The sequence below is a fragment of the Hippichthys cyanospilos genome, chromosome 16, assembly GCF_059441005.1.
Source record: "Hippichthys cyanospilos isolate Australia breed blue-spotted pipefish chromosome 16, RoL_Hcya_1.0, whole genome shotgun sequence".
Classification (NCBI taxonomy): domain Eukaryota; kingdom Metazoa; phylum Chordata; class Actinopteri; order Syngnathiformes; family Syngnathidae; genus Hippichthys; species Hippichthys cyanospilos.
In genome coordinates, this window is record NC_142384.1 from 14,270,648 (window position 1) to 14,290,751 (window position 20,104).

Below are 20,104 nucleotides of genomic sequence, written 5' to 3' on the forward strand. Positions count from 1 at the left end.
TGCACAGATCCGACAACAGAAATGAGTCACAAGGCCTTGCTTCAACAATGAACATTTGTTGCTGAAGCTAAGGTAGCAAACAATTCCATATTTTCTACAGTTCCTTCTGTGAAAAAAAAACTGTTCTTATACTTTTGTCCATATGAATAATGTGTGATTTATAAGGGCCACTTGGGAGCTAGACAGAAGTCTTCATTGGAATTTCCTCTTGGTTTGCGTAATCCTCCAGATAGGAGTGAAGAATTTTTTCGTCTTTCTTTCTTGCTCGTAACTTTATCCCGCCGCAGAATTTGGAGTTTGGGATTTTACTCCATGACGACTCCTTCAAACGGGAAAGGATTGATATGTTGTATGGTATTCATTTCGCTGTGTTTATGATGAGCTGGAGGTCATGGAGCCCCGCTGACATAACATATTGAATTCAAAGCGAGATTTACTTCTCAATGTTGGTTTCCACAACTCTGAGAGTTCTTCTGCATAGCAACAGGGACATCAATAAAGTACGGGCTCCCAATCAGCGTCTAAAACCTCACACACATGCGCACAAATTTTAAGGGCTGAGGAGCATCTGCACTTTCACTTGGACAGAAATATGGCTTGAAATGATTCTTGCATGTGTGTTTGATTGCACAGTCACGCACACGCACGGAAAGGACGCGCGTCGGGTCGAGATCTGTTTGGCCTCTTTGTTTACAGAGCCAGCTCAGTGCTTCCCTCTGATGTGCGTGCCCAAGCCGTGAATGGAGCTTTGTGTCAGGATGCACATCCTCATGACTCGACGGTCCATCTGACCAGAGAAGTCGCTGTGATATTATTACAGGATGCGGGAAGATCACCGTGAAAAAAAGTAGACTACTATTTACTATCCCTCCATTGGGTTAGGGGTATATGACAGAAGTTGTAGTTTCATAATCAGCCCAAATGGGACGCATTAACCCCTGGGGGAAATTTTGACCTTTTGATGTGTGGTATCAAACGAAAAACATACAAAAAAAATGACAAGAAGGCTAAAATATTGCATAGATTGTCAAAACATGACCACTTTCAATATGCCACGCTGCCGTCCCTTCTAAATGCTTGCAAACGGGAGGTCGAGATGTACACCCGATAGGTGTCAAATTTAGCCCATGTCGGACTCATTTACTGCCATTCAAAAATTGGAATTATTGTCAATTTTGGACATGTTGAAAACCTGAAGTTTTATCCTGCATTTCCCCCAATTTTTACATTAATCATTTAAACGGCAACTCGTGAACAGGGCAGAATAGAAATTTTTGTGTTGTAAGCCCAAAACCTTGCTAGCGGCCAATTTATGACATTTGCATGACTTTAATGATTGGCTTAACCTGGACTCTAAATATTTCTATTTCAATTTCATAAATAAATATACACAGCGTGATTACGTTTGCTATTCGTGCTTTTTACAATATTTGTATATAAAGGGGCCGTTGGTCCCCAGCCCTCCCAAAACAAAACAAAAAAAAACTGTATGGATATGGCTGATGCCACTGAACAGTTTGAAGGGTTGGAAGTAAATATATATATTTATATTTGATGTTATGACCCTAGACCATGATTAAGTTTTTTTTTTTTTTTTTTTTTTTTTAATTCAACTACAAGTGGAATATGTTTCTTAAGGTATTGATGGTAAAATATGCCAATAAGTTTAGAATCCATTTATGACTGAAATTAGATGTGAGTCACAAATCCTCTCAAAGTTAATATTTTTTTCATAATTAATTTCGTAACCGTCTTTTGTACATGAACGATTTGAAAAACACAATTTGTCACTTGCCGTCGACTGAATATGACATCATCATGACTTGACGCTTAACACACGCGCTCAGAACTCTGGTGCCAGCCAATCACAGCTCACCTCTTCTCTGGGTTTGCTCACGTGACATTTTTAAGCTGAGCTGTGATTGGTCATCACCCAAACCCCGAGTACACACAATGCCGTTTTGAGTCTACAACAAGCCGCAAATAATTTAGCGTTCGCGTATTTTTGGTTATAAACAAACTCAACTTTTTGCTGTGGAAAATGTCTCAAAGGGCATCGAGCTCCGGCAAAGTAGAAGGGAGAACGAGCCGAACTCCCTTCGCCAAGGCGCAGTCGTCCAAGTACCACAATGGGCGTGGCGGCGGCGTGACGTCACGGACGCTTATATAGGCTGCAGCTGTGGCGGCGGGCTTGCGCTGATGAGGCAGGCAGAGGAGCGGGGGCGCGCGTTCACGGACACACTCCTCAAACAAAGAGAAGCACGCGAGGCAGCACAGCATCCCACCCTCCATCAAATTCCTCGCCAGACCCAACCGGAGCGTCACCCGAGCCACCATGACAACTAACGGCGCCGCTAACGGAACCAGCGACATGCTGCAGATCCAGTTCGGTCTCATCAACTGCGGCAACAAATACCTCACGGCCGAGACGTTCGGCTTCAAAATCAACGCCTCGGCCTCGAGCATGAAGAAGAAGCAGATTTGGACCCTGGAGCAGAGCGGCGACGACTCCAGCGGCAACGTGTTCCTCCTCAAGTCACATCTGGGCCGCTACATCGCCACCGATAAGGACGGCAACGTGACCGGGGATAGCGAGACCCCGGGCCCCGAGTGCCGCTTCGTCATCACGGCGCACGACGACGGCCGCTGGTCGCTGCAGTCGGAGCCCTTCGGCCGCTACCTGGGCGGAACCGAGGACCGCATCATCTGCTTCGCCCAGACCGCCTCGGTGGCGGAAAAGTGGAGCGTGCACATCGCCATGCACCCGCAGGTGAACATCTTCAGCCTGACGCGCAAGCGCTACGCGCACCTCAGCTCCAAGGTGGACGAGATCGCCATCGACAGGGACGTCCCGTGGGGCGTGGACTCCACCATCACGCTGGTGTTCCGAGAGCAGCGCTACCACCTGCAGACCTCCGACAACCGCTTCCTGAGGAACGACGGCGCGCTGGTGCCCGCCGCGGACAAGAGCACCGGCTACACGCTGGAGTTCCGCTCGGGCAAGGTGGCCTTCAGGGACTGCGGCGGAAAGTACCTGGCGCCGTCCGGGCCCTCCGGCACCATGAAGTCCGGCAAGAGCGCGCGCGTGGGCAAGGACGAGCTCTTCCAGCTGGAGCAGAGCCACCCGCAGGTGGTCCTCACTGCGGCCAACGAGAGGAACGTCTCCACCCGCCAAGGTGGGTGTCCGCTCGCCTGGCATGTGTTAGTGTGATGGCATGCCCCCACCCCCACGCACTGACAATCCCCTACTAACGATTATTTTAGCCATCCATCAATCGACTGTTCAGTCTGTTTAAATTTCCGTCCCTTTATTTCATCGGACTTTTTCCCACGCAGATGTGCATAAAATCCATGATATTTTCACGATTCGTCGGAAAATAGGCATCGTTTTCCAAAAAGGCAGATTTTTGTTAGTTTCTTTTGACCTAAACCAAAGCCCGTTTAATGAAAAAAGGGCTCAAGTTGGACAATTTAAGGTCTCTAGACGATGAATCGATTATCATCGACTGTCATCGAGGAATTCAATCACTTCTAACCGTTTTTAAACCTTTAACTCCAGCGTTTGGGGAAAAGAAAAACAAATTCGTATCCAGGGCAAGTGTGTCCAAACCATGGCCCGGGGACATCTGCTGCCCTTGGTCCATTTTGAAGCAGTCCATGGTGCCCCCCCCCCACGAAAAAATGCTACTAAGTTTGTTTTACATGCAGTAGAATACAGTTTCTGTGAATATGCAAATATGCAACTAAACTTAAATGTAAACAGTAGTGGCTGAAGATCAAAATTGTTTCCTCTGCTATTGGCTATTTAAATTTTTGATGGGCGGGCCCTAACACCTGGTTGGTTACCTTCAAGCCAAGACAGACCAACCAATGTGGAGAACTTCTTCGCTCACTCTAATATAAATAACTCAACTTCAATCAATTCCTCCCTTTTACTTTGTATAAAATCGTTTTCTGTTGGCCCTTCTTCCACATACTCAGCAAGGATTAAATAGATGAATAATTGAATAATAAACAAACATTTAATTATTCCTTAATGAAACCTGTAATTAATGAAACATTTATTTAAATAAAGAAACATTTAAATATTGAAACACTCATTTACATTTAGCTAGTTGATGAGACATTTAATTGACTTTTTCATTTAATTATTTAAGGGTACATTTATTTATTGAAAGTTTATTTAATAAAAGGCGTATAAACAGATTGTTTTATATCGAAATGTGGACTATTCTTGCGCTACACTAATTATACAATTTGCGTCAAGTAGGAAATATGATTTTGACTGTGTGGTGATGAATAAAAGTTGAATTGCACATCAAAACCTGAATGAGGTTAGACATTACAATGCGATCAAACTGGTAATTGTGCTCACGTGTTTACATTGAGTATAAACTAAGAAGCATGCATAATATAAGCAGTGAAGTCAAACACTCCACCCTGTTTATAAAGCATTAAAAAAAAATCAAAGATTTTAAAACCACAAAACCGGTAGCATGAACATTTTTTTTTCCCAGAAAGCATTTGTGCCTCTGCAATTTTCTGGATGACTGCAGTGGAAAGAGTCCAACAAAGGAGGCCTTTAGGCCTATGTGTTTATATGCCATAATTCACATATTTAGTGGCATATTCCCTGTTTGATCTTCAAATCAGCAAGGCAGCATAATGTAAGATTTTTTTAAAGGTTTTGTGTGTATTATTGGGCTCGTCTTGGGCGTATGTGACATTGAATATTTTTAACCATATAGGTAAAATAGCAAGTCAGTGTAATTGTGCATATGTAATGTACCGACCCAATGTTATCCCCTAAGGTTAGTTTAGCATGTGTTGCTTGTGGTTTCCATCTGCACAAGCGGGAGACAAATGCTTGTCTCCTTCCTTCCTTTCTTTCTTCCTTCCTTCCTTCCTTCTCCATCACACCTCTTGCATAATTTCCATCATGGTAACCCTCCCCCACCCTTTTCCAGCAGCCAGGCTTGTCTGCCGTGCGACAAAGGTCTTATCGGAGCCAAAATGTCCAGTTGTGTTCAGGAGCGTTCTTATATTTGGGGGGGGGGGGGAATATTGCATCAGGTAATGCATTGGAAAGATTGGAATCGACGCTTAAATCAGCAGGCAACTGATTAGTGCTGACTTAATAGAACTATAAAACCAGTTCCTCACTTTGTTTATATTTAGTGTGTGGTCAGATGAACGCGCCGCTGAGGATTCTTAGCTCCCTTGCGGTTTGGTTTCCCACTTTTCCCGAAGAGATCCTTCTCTTTTTCACCCCGTGACACTCTGAAGCCCGTTTGTTCAATCTCCCAGTTGTTTACTCTTCAATGGATCATTTATCCGTTTTTCTCTCCATCAGCACTTTCTGTCCCGTCTCCACAAAATGGAGGCCGGCGCCGTTCTCTGTAGCGAGGCCGCTCGTGGCAGAAATGCGAAATGTCTTAACGTTCAGCTTGTCTTCCGGAGGAAGCCGATGTTCACAATGCCAAATGGTGGGATCGTTGTGATACGTACAAAAAAACCGGATCGGAATTAAACCGGCTCCAGATGTTTTTGGACTTAAAGCCGCTTGTGGACTGGAGCCAACTTGGTGGTTGAAGTGGCCTGGCTTGCATTAACGGAAGCCGGGGTTATGATGTCCCTCCGAAACGCTGTTTACTGCTATCGACGTGGGTTTTTGTGTTGAGCAAAATCACACACTAAAAGGCGGGGGGAAAAATTGAGCAAAAAAACAAGAAAAAAGTACGAGTCCACCTCCTAACCAGGGGCGGCGCTACATGGTGGCTAAGGGTGGCCCTGGCCATGCCTTGACAGTTTCTGGCCACCCCCACACATAGGAACACATTTTTTATCCGTGTTTTTCTGCCATTTTTACATGCATGTTGTATTCTTAAACCCCTGCTACATGCCAGTTTAATTTGATTTCAATTTCCAATACATTGAGACCATAGATTCCTGGCTATGCTCCTGCATCTAATACATTTTAAAGTATTGAAACTCAATTTATTGAACTTGCTAAACACCATTAAAGTGTTCCTTTGCTTCTGTTCTCATGCACTGTTGCGTACTATTCCAAATTAGAAGCTCAGTGTGCTTGCTTCAAGGTTCTTGTCTCGCCCAGTTGAGATTTAGTGTAAAACAGAGACTAAACAAAAGAATGGAGTATGGTATATTCAAACACCAATTGCACATGTTTCCAATGTCGGAAGAGTAGGTGGCGGTTGTGCTCATTTATTTAAATTTTTGGCAAATTATGCGCTTTCATTTTTTTTTGTAAAAGGCAAAAAAAAAAAATCTTATTTTTTGCAAGTTGAGTTTGTATTTGTTTCCCCAAAAGGTTACTTGTGATTGTAACAAATGTATAAACAAATTGACACTGTCGTTGCAGAGGAGAGTTTTGGAGTGCAAAATGTTAGGATAAGGGCAGGTGGGGGTTGGGGGCGGGGGGGTTCAGAGATCAGCTGCCTCAAGCTACAACGTCCACAAGTACGTTAGCCTGTGTCACACCTGCCCCACCCCCATCGCTAGCTCATTTATCATGAAAAATTTGACCATTCTATAGACCTAATATTTTGGATTTTTTTCCCCCCTATCCACAAGTGGATACTGGCTCTAAAAATCCTTTCAAAATACTTATTGAATCAATTAATTGTTTCAGGAAAATATAAGTTCATAAAACAAATGTATTTTTTGTAGTTTATTCAATTTCAATATTTTAAAAACCCAGAGTCTCTCACATACTTGAATGGTTCGACCCAACTTGGCATGTGCCACCTCTCGTTACCTGTCAAGTTAACGGTTTATTTTTTTTAAACAGATTTTTATTAAAATGCCAAAAAAGGACAATTTAAATTGAATATTTTTCTGTGGATGAATACAAATGAAGTGTGATAGGTTCTTAACTTCAATAATTCATACAATGATGGAATGTCTTATGACTTTTTTTTTCCTTTTAACCCCAAAATGCTTTGCACTGGTTAAGGGAGACTTGTCTGAAAACTTGTAGATTTCTCAATGAGAGGAACGCTTCTAGATGCTCATTTCACTCATTTGCTTCCATCCTCGCTAAGAAGATGGTCCTAAACTCCCAGGGAGACCATTTATGGAGCAGGCCACTGACTTTGGAGTCGTTTTAGCCTCCAGCTCAAAGGTCTTTTTAAGTGGTATGACTGAAGGCAGACGGGGCCTTTAAGAGGCCATCATTTCCTGTTTGCTACCGTTGTGAGACCACTGACTCCTTTGTATCTGCTTCCACACTAACATTAGTTGCTTATATAAGGAGGGGGTGAGGTCAGCTTTGGGTACCTCAACAATGCATTTTATTGCATTCTCAGAGGAGTGGACGAGCGTTTCACGGGCTGAATTAATGTGACAAATTGGCGGTAAAATTAAGTGATTTTTGTTTTTGTGTGTAAATTCACCACATCGTGCCTAATGCATGAACTCTGAAATGGCCTTCTGGTAAAAACATTAAGACAGACTTGCTTGGAGGTTATTAGCTTACTGCAATTTGGATTTAATTATTTCTAAATGGGTCCTGTTTTTTAGTGAGGAACACTCGTCAATGTCCAGAAGATGGCTGCATCCGGTCTTGAAGCACATGCGTTTTCATTCAAATGCCAAACAGGATCTTTTTGTAGAATTGACCAGCTGTAGAAAATTTGTGGCTTGAGGGTTTGCTTGATCTCTGTTGAGCAACCGGAATGTGGATGAGACATCTACTGGAGTTATTGAGTAACTCTGTAACACAATCCAAATACACGGCTATGCCTACCCATCCACCAGCCAACCTCCCCCAGAAGATTAGGTTTGTGCACAAGCAACAGCCCCCCCCCTCCCCAAACACACACACACACACCCATGTTCCCATCGACAAATCTTTCCACGGTCAGTCCCTGACCGTCAGGACTAGCAAGTAAAATATGCTGCTGGTATTGTTTAGACTGTACACAGGGTTAAATTGCATGTGAAAATATCCATTTTAATCTGGGTTTAAATCTGTGGCTCTGTTTTTTTTTTTTTTTAACTTATTGCCAGAAACATGAACAGACGGTTGAAGCAACAGTTAATCTTCTTTCTGTAAAAAGCTCATTTCCATCATCGGGCCCGCGTGGCCAACATAGGGCTTGAAGTAGGTTGTCCGAAATGGTCGTTTTCCCTCATAGCTGTGTTTGGAGCACTTCTCTCCCACCACCAAATGCTGAATTGCCTTGAAACTCCCCAAATACACGGTTGAGTTCCCAATTGTGATCATGAATTAGTTGAAACCTAGTGGAAAATTGAGGAAAACGTGTAGGAAAACAGCTTAGTCTAAATCTGAAAAAAAGTGCAAGCTTGTATAAGTACATTACCCGCTATATAAACTAACTTTCAAAAACTATTAACTACTTTTTACATTGTTTATATGGGTTACAGGTTAGTCTAAATCTGGGGGAAAAAGAGCATCAATAGTGCCTGAAAAAAATGATGCCAATGGCTGTTTTACTGCAATTACACTTCACATGGCAAAAACAAAGCCTTTTTCCTGGGGTCATCTGCGTCCACCCCCCAGGGCGGGGCCCTCCCCGCTATTTGAGAAGGACCGGCTTAAAGTGTGCTTGGCCAAACAAGCCCCGACACCATTTTTGTGTCCTTCACCTCCTCCGAGTGGCAGGATACAAAACATGAGCCACACACATCTCTGTAAAATTGCGATGGCGCACACGCACGAAAAGGGGGAAACAGGACGAGTAATCGCTCTTATCATTTGGCTGTGTTTTCTGCCTGCTGCCGAATGTGTAAACTGATATGTTTAAAGACCATCTTGGTAAAGTGCTTCAATGCTATCACTGTTTGTGTGTGTGTGTCTCATGATATCTACTTCATTATAGGTTTGGCTTCCTGTGTGGGTGTATCTGCACAAATGCCCTTCACACTCAGCATGAGTTGAAAATCAATTTCACTCCGTGACCTTGCAGTTTGATACAGGAAGGGCGAGAGCACGCGTGTGTGTGTGGACGCATGCGTTTCCGCAGCTTGATGAGGATTTTCGAGTCAGGTTTTGAGGATTGGCCGCTTGGAGGTAGCGTGCATCTGAATCAGAACAAAGGCCGAAGATCTGCCGGCTCCCCCGTTTGTGCCCCAGCTGTCCGACTCCTCTGTCAGGCCCGAACAATAGCAGACGCACATGCGCGGGCGCTCGCAATTGAACCGGGTACAATCGCGTGCGTTCAAAGCGGACCTCTGCTGCTGCCTCACATTAAACTGTGGCCAACAATCTGTGCCTTCATCACAACGAATGAGGTGGACAGAAAGATGGAGGGGGTGCTTTGGGAGGATTCGGAATGTGTGGTCACTTTTTGTTGTGGTGTGTAGATCTATTCCAGAGTCCCCCTTGGAAACTTTTTATAAATAAATGAAAACAAAAAGTCAGTGGACACTTATCTAGATGTCACACTCAGTCGTGGACTCGCCGGGTCATGGCTTTGTTTCTAGAGGCGTCATTAATGTTTTGTCTGTCAGGGTTGGGTGGTATTTTTCTTTTTTGTGTATGTGTGTGTCTGTTTATAACCTTTTCAAGGCTTTTGAGTGTGTGTTTTCAAAAGTCAGTTTCCCCACGCCCAAACATCGTTGCATTCGGGTTAGGCCGTTGCTCAGTGTGACTTTTTGTTCTGTTTTGGCAAAATTTTATTTGCAAAGAATGGTGGTTTATAAACGCAGTTGGAAAATAGTTGCATGACGAGTGGACCATTGAAAGACATGTCAGTCTTCAGTGTCGGTCGGACTCATTTTCTGCTGCCAAATTCCAATAAATGTTCTTTTGTTTCAACAACCATTTTGAGATTTCCCTCGAGTGCAGATTGCTGAAAAAATTCCCTCAAACTTTTTTTTTCTTCGTTCGTCTTTGCTTGACGTTAAAGTTTCTATGTTGTTGGGTAATTTACAAAGAACAATCAGGGGTTATTTCTTTACAGCGATACTGAACATATTTGGAAATTTTCAGCTGTAAAAGGTAATATTCTGTGTAATTTACTAAAATAGTTTTTCATTTATAATTAATACCTTTAAGAGGTGAATTTTGGTTGTTACCTGAGTACAAGGTATTAATTCTTTGCGGGAAATAATATAGAAATTTAGAAAAAATTTTTTTTTTTCGTTTTGTATCCCTTTAACTATTTACAGCAATTAATGCATTTGATAACATTTATTTTTCATGTAAATTCAATAGTTTAAAAAGGCATTTTGCCTCCTGTTGACTGATAGTGACATCATATGCTCAAGGCTTGGTTAACAATAATTACTGGGTACAAACAATTGTTATTATTATTGTTTGCAAAGGGTTGGAGTGGCATCTTTTTTTGTATTTTTTTTTTTTTTTTCTCGAGGTGTGGCACAAGCAGCCAAAGCAAGTTTAAAAGTCATTGGACTAAAGTTTCTACAGCTAGCAGTATGCTCACATGTAAATGACATAATCTTGCTAAAAAGAATTTGTAGAGCAGTGGTTCTTCTCCCGGGAGTGCGTGAAGGCACTCCAGGCTGTGTGATATTTTAAACGAGTTTTGGAAGGTATCAGCGAATCTAATTTGATGCTATGAGAGGAGCAGAGTGTTTCTTTTCAAAATAAAAGCAAACTAGTTGGAACATGAAGCATCTTTTTGCTAAATTGTGCTTCAGTGATCCCTTTGCAAAATGTTCTTTATTGTTTTATATGAATGCGCATTGTCATTATTAATGCAAATATGCAGCTTTTTTTAACATTCAGAGAAGCTTTATGTTGGTTGGAAAGTACTTGGCTGGAAAATGTATTTCACAGGGGTTACATCATTGAAAAAAAGATTGGGAATCACTTGATAGAGTATCAGAATTTCCATGAAGAAACGCCTGTGTTTTTTTCTGAATGCATGTCTTGTGATAAAACTGCGGTTGTGCCAGCATCGTTTGGCATCAGGCGCTCGCAGTTACAAGTCCCAAATCTTGTACTTTGCCGCACTGACAGCCGGATTAAACACATTCGCTCCTAATGTAAGCTCTCCTCTGCTACTGTGCTGAAGGAGTATTGGCCTGAGCAGTTAACGCTGAAGATCTGTGAGCTCTTTAAAAGATGTCTCGACTTCCAGGTGGAATCCTTCATCCCCCCCCCCCCCCCCCCTTCTCTTTCCTGAGCATGTGGTTTTCATTTCGCTCTTGTGTTTTTTTTTTCTTAATCATTTGAGTCTGTGTATGTGTGTGCATGTATGCGGAAACTCGATATGTCTGCAGCGATCTGATGACTCGAGTTTTGGAGTAGAATTTAGTGATTGTCCAAATGAGGAATATGGTGACATGATATTTACTTTTTTAATTCTTTTCTAAAAACAAAACGCGAGCTGTAGTTTTTCACTGTTACACGTTACATAAGTCTTGGCTAAGGCTTGTCTGGAGCCCCGGCCCCATTGGTTACTGTTTGGCCTCAGTTGGAGACAGATGCTAACACTGTACCATTGCTTCTCAAATAGTGGGGCGGGCCTTCCTGGGGGGCGAGTGAGGTGATGCCAGGGAGGCGCGCATGAACCCAGGGAAAAGACTTTGTTTTGTTTTGTTTTTTTAATGTGAAGTGTAATTGCAATTAAATAAGAATTTTCTCTTTTTTTTTCAGGCACTTTGCTGCACTTGGTTATTTTTTTCAGTTTTCGACTAAGCTGTAACATGTAAACGCTGTAAAAAATAATTCAAAGTTGTTAAGTTGATTTATTTTGCTTTTTTTCTTTTGCTAAAAATGATACAGGTTTAGGTATTATTTTACAAATTTCATAGTTAATAATCTTATTTATAGTCAGTGCATCAAGTGAGGGGGTGTGTGAAAAGTTCTCTCTTTCCTGGGGGGGCTTGGCAAAATATAATTGAGAAGCACTGCGCTACGCATAAGAACGCTTTAAAATCTTGTAAATGACCTCACAAGGTATTGCTTGGGTTTGAATTATGAAAAAATAAGTGGGATGTTTCTGGACATGTGCATCTGGAAGTCCCAAACTAAAACTGCTCTTCAGCTTTCCTTGAAGCTCGTGGAACGTTCTTTTTAACAGAGAAAATGGTGAGCCTGTAGAGAACAAGAAAGATGGAAAAATAAATGCGGAGGAAAAAAAACTGCATGATTACATTGGCTTACTTTGACATTTTTCTGCACACATTTACACAAGTTGCCAACACGGTCCTTGTTTCTCTCTCAATCGAGGCCTCGGGCTAACGGTCAACTATGACCTCATGATGCACAAAAGCATGTATTGTGCTCTATGGACTGTGCGTGCATGTATGTGAGTACAGTTGCGCGTGGTATCCCGTAGACTGACATTGTTTACTTCTCTGTAGCTCATTGTGGCACTGATGTTAATGAGGTCAAGAGTTGTGTATTTTCATAGCGAAATCCTTCGCTAATCCAAACTGTACGTTGCTCATTTAGGATGCCAGATTGAAAGCAGATGATTTGCATGAGTGTATCATTGCAGTTGACCCCCCCCCCCCCCGCCCTAACGCTAAACTCGCCCACGTGTCCCCAGGTATGGATCTTTCGGCCAATCAGGATGAGGAAGGTGACCAGGAAGTCTTCCAAGTGGAGATCTGCCGCGAAAACAGGAAGTGCGCCTTCCGCACCGCCGCCGGGAAGTACTGGACCCTCACTGCCAACGGAGGCCTGCAGTGCACCGCCTCCACCAAGTACGTGTGACGGCGCGATCACCTGTTTGAAAGCGTCACGGCACTCGGGACCTGGGGGTGATGCTCCATCGCCAGACTTCCTTTGTAGTTCCGGCCTGATATTTGAGATCGGAAGGACCGCATGGGGTCAGGGGTCAAAGCCTCGCTATATTGTGGTGGGGGATTGGGGGGGTGACAACCTGCGCAGAGTGATTTTCTTTCACATCTAGTCAGAGTGCAGGCAGTTGACCTGTGACCCTGAGATTTTGTCTGGGTGCTTTCTCTTGAGGCTCTGGAAAGAGACCATTCCAAACACATTGCCTCGGATTATTTACGCTCCCCATGGAGTTTGTTCCTCTAAGATTCAATTGGGCTACACAAACTATTGATATGAATTTTGTCTATTTTGGCTGGGTTACATGGCCCAAAAAATAGCTTGTTTTTTTTCAACCATTCGTTCTGAGGATTTTAACCCTTTCATTCTCGTTGGGACAATGCGTCCCACAGCTTTAAAAAAATCACACCTATCTACAGATTCTAGTGGCATTTAGCAACTTTTCGCAGTGTTGGGTTGACTGTCAACAAGGTAGGTTGCGTTGTGCAATTTCTCGTGAATCTAGTACTGCGGAAATGTATTGATTATATGTGTTATTATAGATTACACAGATTACTATGTATTGTCTGTTTGGTGATCATTGTAACGTTATATCATTTTCATCATCATCATTATCAAATTAATTTGATTTATTGGCCCGCCCTACCGTCTATTTTTGTGTTGGTGATTTTTAACATATTACGCAGTTCTTCTTACTGCTCCTGTGGTCCCACGGGCCACCGCATAGGCATCTTCATCAAGAGTTTTCTACCCCCACGCCAGATGTCATCATACCAAGACTGACTTTCAAAAAGCAGATGGAAAATACAGACCGTAGAACTGTTTTGAAATGGTTCCAAAATGTCTCGTTTAAAATATTTGTATGAAAACAAGTGAACATTCTATAGGAAAGGATCCGGTTGGAAATCGTGCAAACATATCTAGACTCCCGAAAATCTAAACAAGAAGTGCATTATATAAGGAATAACGAGTTTAAAATGAAGAAAACAATGAGATGCCAATATTAGCGACATGATTGGATAAAAATCAATCAGGGCGAGGTGTTTGGAAAGACCACATCAACCTGAGTACAATGCAGAAGGAATTTTGAAGGATGAAGCAATCGGACAAACCCCAGCCTTTTGTGTGGTGAAAACTGCCTTTTTCAGAAATGTTTTCGTCACGGCCTTTAGAAAATCTGATCAAAAAGCGCCTTCAAATTGGAGTAAACCGGCATAACCATTATTTCTCAATGTTCTCGCCTTCCGATTCGCCTTCTACTCGGGACACCCTTTTCCCTGATTGGCTGACAAGTTTCGGTTGAAAGTAAATTTAGCGGTTGTGCAAATCTGAGGCTGATGGGAACACATTTGGAGTCATCGTCGGTCACGCGAGGTGTCGCTCAATATCACGAGTGTCATTCATTTGACGACACTGAGTAGTTTTTGCTACAAGATCAATTAGCACCATATTGAAAGCTCTACTCAACATTTGGGACAGATTTGTTCACGGAAATGGAATGATTTCAATCAGTGTTGAGTGGCTATTTAGTTGACGGTTTTATTATATGTGGGTTTTAAGAAAAATGTCAATGTGAACGAATTAGGTCTCCTTTGTTTAACGTTTGCCTACAGAGTACTTTTTATTGTTTATTTTTGCACTTGCGTGACGGTTGGGAATGTTGAAATCTGACCTAAAAGCATTCCTGCGGCGTTAATCAAGGTTTTATGATAACAATCACGAGCTCCAGTTTGACTCTGGAAAGGAGTACTCCAACAAATATATTTTCATTGTTCCCCCGGTTTTAAAATGCAAAATTGGAGGTCGGTCAGCATTCCGGAACATTTTGACTTTAGAGGTCCCACTAACCTCCGTCGCTTATCTCAAAGGTGCGGACTTAAGATAAGACAAAACTGAGACAAACATCTTAACGCCGTCACATTCCATCACTCCAATTCTTTTTTTTTTTTTTTTTTTTTATGCATAATTTTCTGTTTTGGTTTCACCAGTGAACGTTTGAGCTGAAACGCAGGTTTTGTTCTGGTATGTGAAAACGACACCAGAATGTTATTTAACATCGAGCCAAGCGGAGGGAAATGAATGGAGCCGTCAGTTTGTCCTTCTTCCTGCAACAGCTGAGCGTGTTTACATTTGCCGCCCATTCCCCTTTCTGAGAGCTCACGCCTTTGAATTTGTCTGTCTGCAGGTCAGCTAATTGCTATTTTGACATCGAGTGGCGTGGGAAGAGGCTGACGCTGCGCGCCGCCAACGGGAAATATGTCGCCGCCAAGAAAAACGGACAGCTAGCAGCCACCATTGACTGCGCCGGTCAGTTGGATTCCGTGACGACGACCTCCAGATTGGCCTTTCTTAGGAAATATTTTCCAAAATCTTGTTTGCGGAAGTCATTTTTTATTCTTCCGATAATGAACAGATTTTTTCTAGCTAGAAACTATCATTTCTCCCCATCTTGGTTATGATTTTTATGTTGATTTTACCGCAGTTAGCTGTCAAGTGGCCTATTTCAGAAAGATAAGGATGTTTTCAGAAAATGCTATCCGGAACATCGCATCAGCAAGATCAGAAGTTGTTCAGGATTTTTTTTAGCAGCGTTTGAGGCCAATATGACAGCAAAAGCGTTTGATTTTTCAAGGAATATTGGCTATTATTAGAAACTATGTCTCCGCATTGGAGATTTTATGCTCCAGTTAGTCGGATCACATAGGAACTGTGCCAGTTAGGGGAAAAAAAAAAGTCATTTAAATTGGTAACAATTGTTAGCACGACAAATCAAGCAATTTCTAGTGGAGCGACATTACACTCAATATAGCGCCAGGTTAAAAATAAGCAAATTACATCCAAAATGGACTGACACAATATTTGGGTTAATTTGACTCAACTTTCTGTATTATTTTCCATGAAACAAACTAGAAAAATGTTACGTACAGGAAAATCTCAAAAATGAGTTTTTGTATAAAACATCCCAGAAATGTGTGCCGTCTTGACCCAACTAGTGGGTTGGTCCTTTTTTTGACCAAGAACTGGGTTATTTTCGACCCAACTCTTTTTAGTGTGTACAAGGGCAATTAGTCCTGTAAGTTCTTATTTCTTTGTTGGCAAACGTTATTGTTAAGCTGCCCATCTTCAATTTGTTGCCCTGAAATGTTGAGTTTCAATTGATTGTGGAAGATTTAAAAAAAAATAGATTTAATTAATGGCAATGGAGTAAAAATTAGATTAATGCAATAAAAATATTATCATTAACTGAGTGTAATTAATTGATGGCGATGAATCCGCCATGTTAACCCCCCTTTTATTTTACTGAACCTTTTCCCCTCAGGCGAGTCCGAGGAGTTCCTCATGAAGTTGATCAACCGCCCCATCATCGTGCTGCGCGGCGAGCACGGCTTCATCGGCTGCAGGAAGGTGACCGGCACCCTGGACTCCAATCGCTCCTCCTACGACTACTTCACGCTGGAGTTCCGAGACGGAGCCTACAGCCTGCAAGGTCAGCGCGCTTCATCTTGACCTCCGTGCGCACGCTGAGCTGTCATTTTCGTGCTCTGCAGCCGGCCGACACCTTGTTGCGGAACCACTTGCAGGCGTGAAAAGGATTACATCTTTTGTTTCATGCTCATTATGGATTTACTCTAAAAAGAGGGATTTGGTTTAGTTAATTATCTCCACCTAAGGCGGATGCTTTTTCTTCCCAGTTTGCTGGCAGGATTATGCAAAAATTCTTTTTATTTGTGGAGGGGTGGGGGAAATTTCGGTGGGCTTCTGGATATAATGGTAAATCCTATTTGTTTCTGATGACATTGCAAATGTGGATGTTTTTTTTAAGAATACATGCATAAATTAGTCAATGCAAAAAGAAGACTTTAACTCATTCCCTGCCAGACCAATAAAATGGGTCTTTGATGTTTATAGCAGCCAATTGCAGTGATCCAGTAAACTTAGATAGGACTTTATCATTTCTTATTTTATGATTAAAGGAAAAGCATGGCAAGAAATTGAATGAATCATTTTTCTAAAGGGAAGGGAGGATTATACCGAATCTTCTGAACTTGTGCCACAATGACCTGTTTTAATTTGAACTGTTTTTGACCGTATTAACATAATTTCCGCTTTCAGCTTAGTAGTACATATGCCATTAAAAAAAAAAAAGTTCTTTCTTTAAACAGACATGATCCAATAACAGTACATTGGTACAGTACAGTACAGTTTTAACATCAATTTATACTTTTTAAGCTAATTTAGAATCCCTTTTGCCTGCCATATTCAGACTCCACCGGCAAGTACTGGATGGTCGGCAACGAGCAGGCGGTGGTGAGCAGCAGCGACACGCCCGTCGACTTCCTCTTTGAGTTTTGCGACTACAACAAGCTTGCCATCCGCCACGCCGGCGATGGCAAATATCTCCGCGGCGACCACGCCGGCGTGCTGAAAGCCAACGCGGATGACCTCGAGACGGCCACGATGTGGGAGTATTGAGCTGGGGGGGGGCATCACCCGCCAGTCGAACCGTCTACCCCCCCCCCCCCTCGCTTCTCCTTTCCCACCCCCCCGTCCTTATATATGACGTCTTGTATGACTAAATTTTGAACTGCACAGATTGAAGAGGAAGGATGGAAGAGGAAGGTTCTTCTCTGCCTCCCCGTCCTTCCTTTCTTTGCCTCCCTTTCCCTGCCGACCTGTGTATGTTGCCATAGTTACCACGGGGCTGTGCACTTTTTCCCTCGCTCCCACCCTGGTTCGCTGCTCGCCCCCCCTCCTCTCTTTCCTCGCCTTAGCACCGTCTGCTCTTCTTTCTACTTGTCTCTATTCTATATCGGTGTTCTTCTACTTGATCCCTCCGAAAAAAAAAGAAACTGATTCTGCATCCAAATGCGTGGGGTCTTTTTTGCTGGCTCGAGTAGAAAGCGGTTTATTTGTTAGTCTGGAAACTTCTATCAAAAACCAGACAAGATGTGTGTGCGTTTTGCTGGGCCTTCTCCTTAACATCAAATTGTTCACATGTAAACTATCTTCCTGTGTTGTCCTCTAGCTGTGTTTCTATTGGTCAGTGGGGAGTCTTGATTGTTCAGGACCAAACAGGATGTAGGAAGTAAACTTGCCGCCCCCATCCCTATTGTCCCCACAACAATTTAAAAAGAACAAAAAAAGAAAAGAAAAAAAAAACAAGCTGGGTGCTATCACTGCATGCACCTGACCAGGAAAAAAAAAAAGAGAAGAAAAATAACATGTTGGGCTCTGAGCGATGTACATGTCAAAGTCCAAGGCACAGACATTATCATGGTTAAGAGAAATAGGGAAGCCCCGAAATATTTGAAAGCTGCTTTTTTTTGATCAATGAGCACAACGTGAGCCTTGTTACGTATGTAGACCAAGCCTTGTGATTTAAACTGGATTTAATCTTGTCATCTCGCACAAAGCCGATACAACTGGACCGTGGTGCTACTAACGTGTGTAATAGTGATCTTTTTTTTTTTTCCCCCTCCTGCCAAACCCAGTGAAGCATCTCATCCTTCACAAAGCACTTGAGAGCCTTGTCATTTGCCAGATCTGCTGCTTCTTGCATTCTTTTATTTTCAATTTTGAACGCTCATATCTGCCTTTTTAAATGAGGTGTGACTAAATATTGTTTGATACGTTGGGTTTTTTTTTTTTTTTTTTGGAGTGGGGGCTTGTCAGTGAATTTTTAAGTTGAAAGATGGAAAAATAGGAAGTGGTGGTCTACTTAAATGTTCTGTTTTACAGTCTGCAATGAAGCCGTGAGTCCTGATTTGTCAGCCTGCTTTCTCCATAGCGATCTATTAAGCGCCTCCTTATTTTAGTTTAATCACTATCACTATGAATTGAAATATGATTGTAGCCTGCGACTCATTTTTTTTTTAATGCTTAAGAATCTCCAATAACCAAATGGTGCAATTATCGTCAGATACTGTCTCCATGGTAACCAAGGCTAAGACAAACGGATGTGAAATGGCAAATATGTGGTAATGACTGTGCCTTACGCTTACGTTTTGGGCAGTAGGAAATTAGATGGATTAAAAAAGATAAAAATCCACATCTTTGCTTTGTATAACTGGAACTTCCTTTTGTATTATTTTTGTATAATTTGTTTGATATTGTGGATTCATTTCTCGTGCCATTGGTTCACCTGAAATCCAACAACCAATAAAACTGGGATTTGGAACAATGAGTTTCTTCTTTAATGAGGCCACAGAAACGTTTTTCTTTTTTGGTATATATGCTCAAACACTTTTAACTAAACATGTTTTCGAGGCTTAAAGCTGTTTGTCACGCACGAGGTTCTTCAGTATGAAACGACAAAGGTAAACCTTGTGAATTTAAAACGACCACAGAACTTAGCTTTCATTCTGCTAGTTAAAGGAACGTTTTTTGACATTTATTTAATGTTGCTACAAATAAAACTAATCTGTAGACTAATAGTAAAAAGCTGTGCTCTGTGCCATAGCCTGCTAATGTTTGTAAGCTAACATGCTAATCACCAGGCGAAATGGATAATCAAAAGTCGTCTTAAATGCTAATCATAAGTATTTCAAGTATCTCTGATTCAAAATTACATTTTGTTTTTGTTTTTGTTTTTAATTCATTGAGTTGCAAAAAAAAGACATTTATACAAGCCATTGGGTTTGCGCCACTGAATCGATATTGTGATTCTATGACCCTTGAAGCAACTTTAAGACAAACAGTGCGGCAATACATGTAGATTGACCATTGACTAATACTGCCATGTAATATATTCTTTATCTTCTGTGAAGACCATCTATTACTGCTGTACATATGAGCTGAGATTTGTAACATTTGCAATGAATAGTAAAAAAAGAGCGGTACAAATGGCCATCCAATAATGTAGCGTGACAAAAATGGTTGAATTCTTTTCAATTCAACTTAAATGTCGTTAAGTTACATTATTTTTGGAATCCCTGCGTTAGTATTTCTGACCACGTGGAGCAGTGCCATGTGCTTTGCCGCTAACATATACGTGTGGGAACGCACTACTTTCACCATTTATTATGAATAGAGCCTTTGTGTTGAAACATGAATCTAGTGCACACGCACACACACACACACACACACACACCAGTCATGTTGGTAATGTAATGATGGTGCCTCCAGAGCAGGTCTCTAATCCATTTCCCTCCCATCACTATACAGATCCCTGAGGGACGCCAAATATGGCAAAACAAACATACACACACCCTCTCCCCCCAACACCTCTCCTGCCCCTTGCTTCCTGCTTTTTTATAACCATCCCCAACCATGAATCCCCCCCCAATCAGTCAGCAGTCAGACCACCCCCAGCGGGCTCCATCCATGCCCTTGTACCACCCTCCCTCC

General features: G+C 42.1%; 1 protein-coding gene across 1 annotated transcript; it reads left to right on the forward strand.

Moving 5' to 3' along the window:
* The first annotated feature begins 2,180 nt into the window (after positions 1–2,180).
* fscn1a (fascin actin-bundling protein 1a) lies at positions 2,181–18,938 on the forward strand. Its single transcript, XM_088436658.1, has 5 exons — positions 2,181–3,176; positions 12,507–12,663; positions 14,943–15,064; positions 16,077–16,244; positions 17,022–18,938. The coding sequence occupies exons 1-5, from the start codon at positions 2,336–2,338 to the stop codon at positions 17,228–17,230; spliced, it is 1,497 nt and encodes a 498-aa protein (XP_088292784.1). The 5' UTR covers positions 2,181–2,335; the 3' UTR covers positions 17,231–18,938.
* The last annotated feature ends 1,166 nt before the right edge of the window (positions 18,939–20,104 follow it).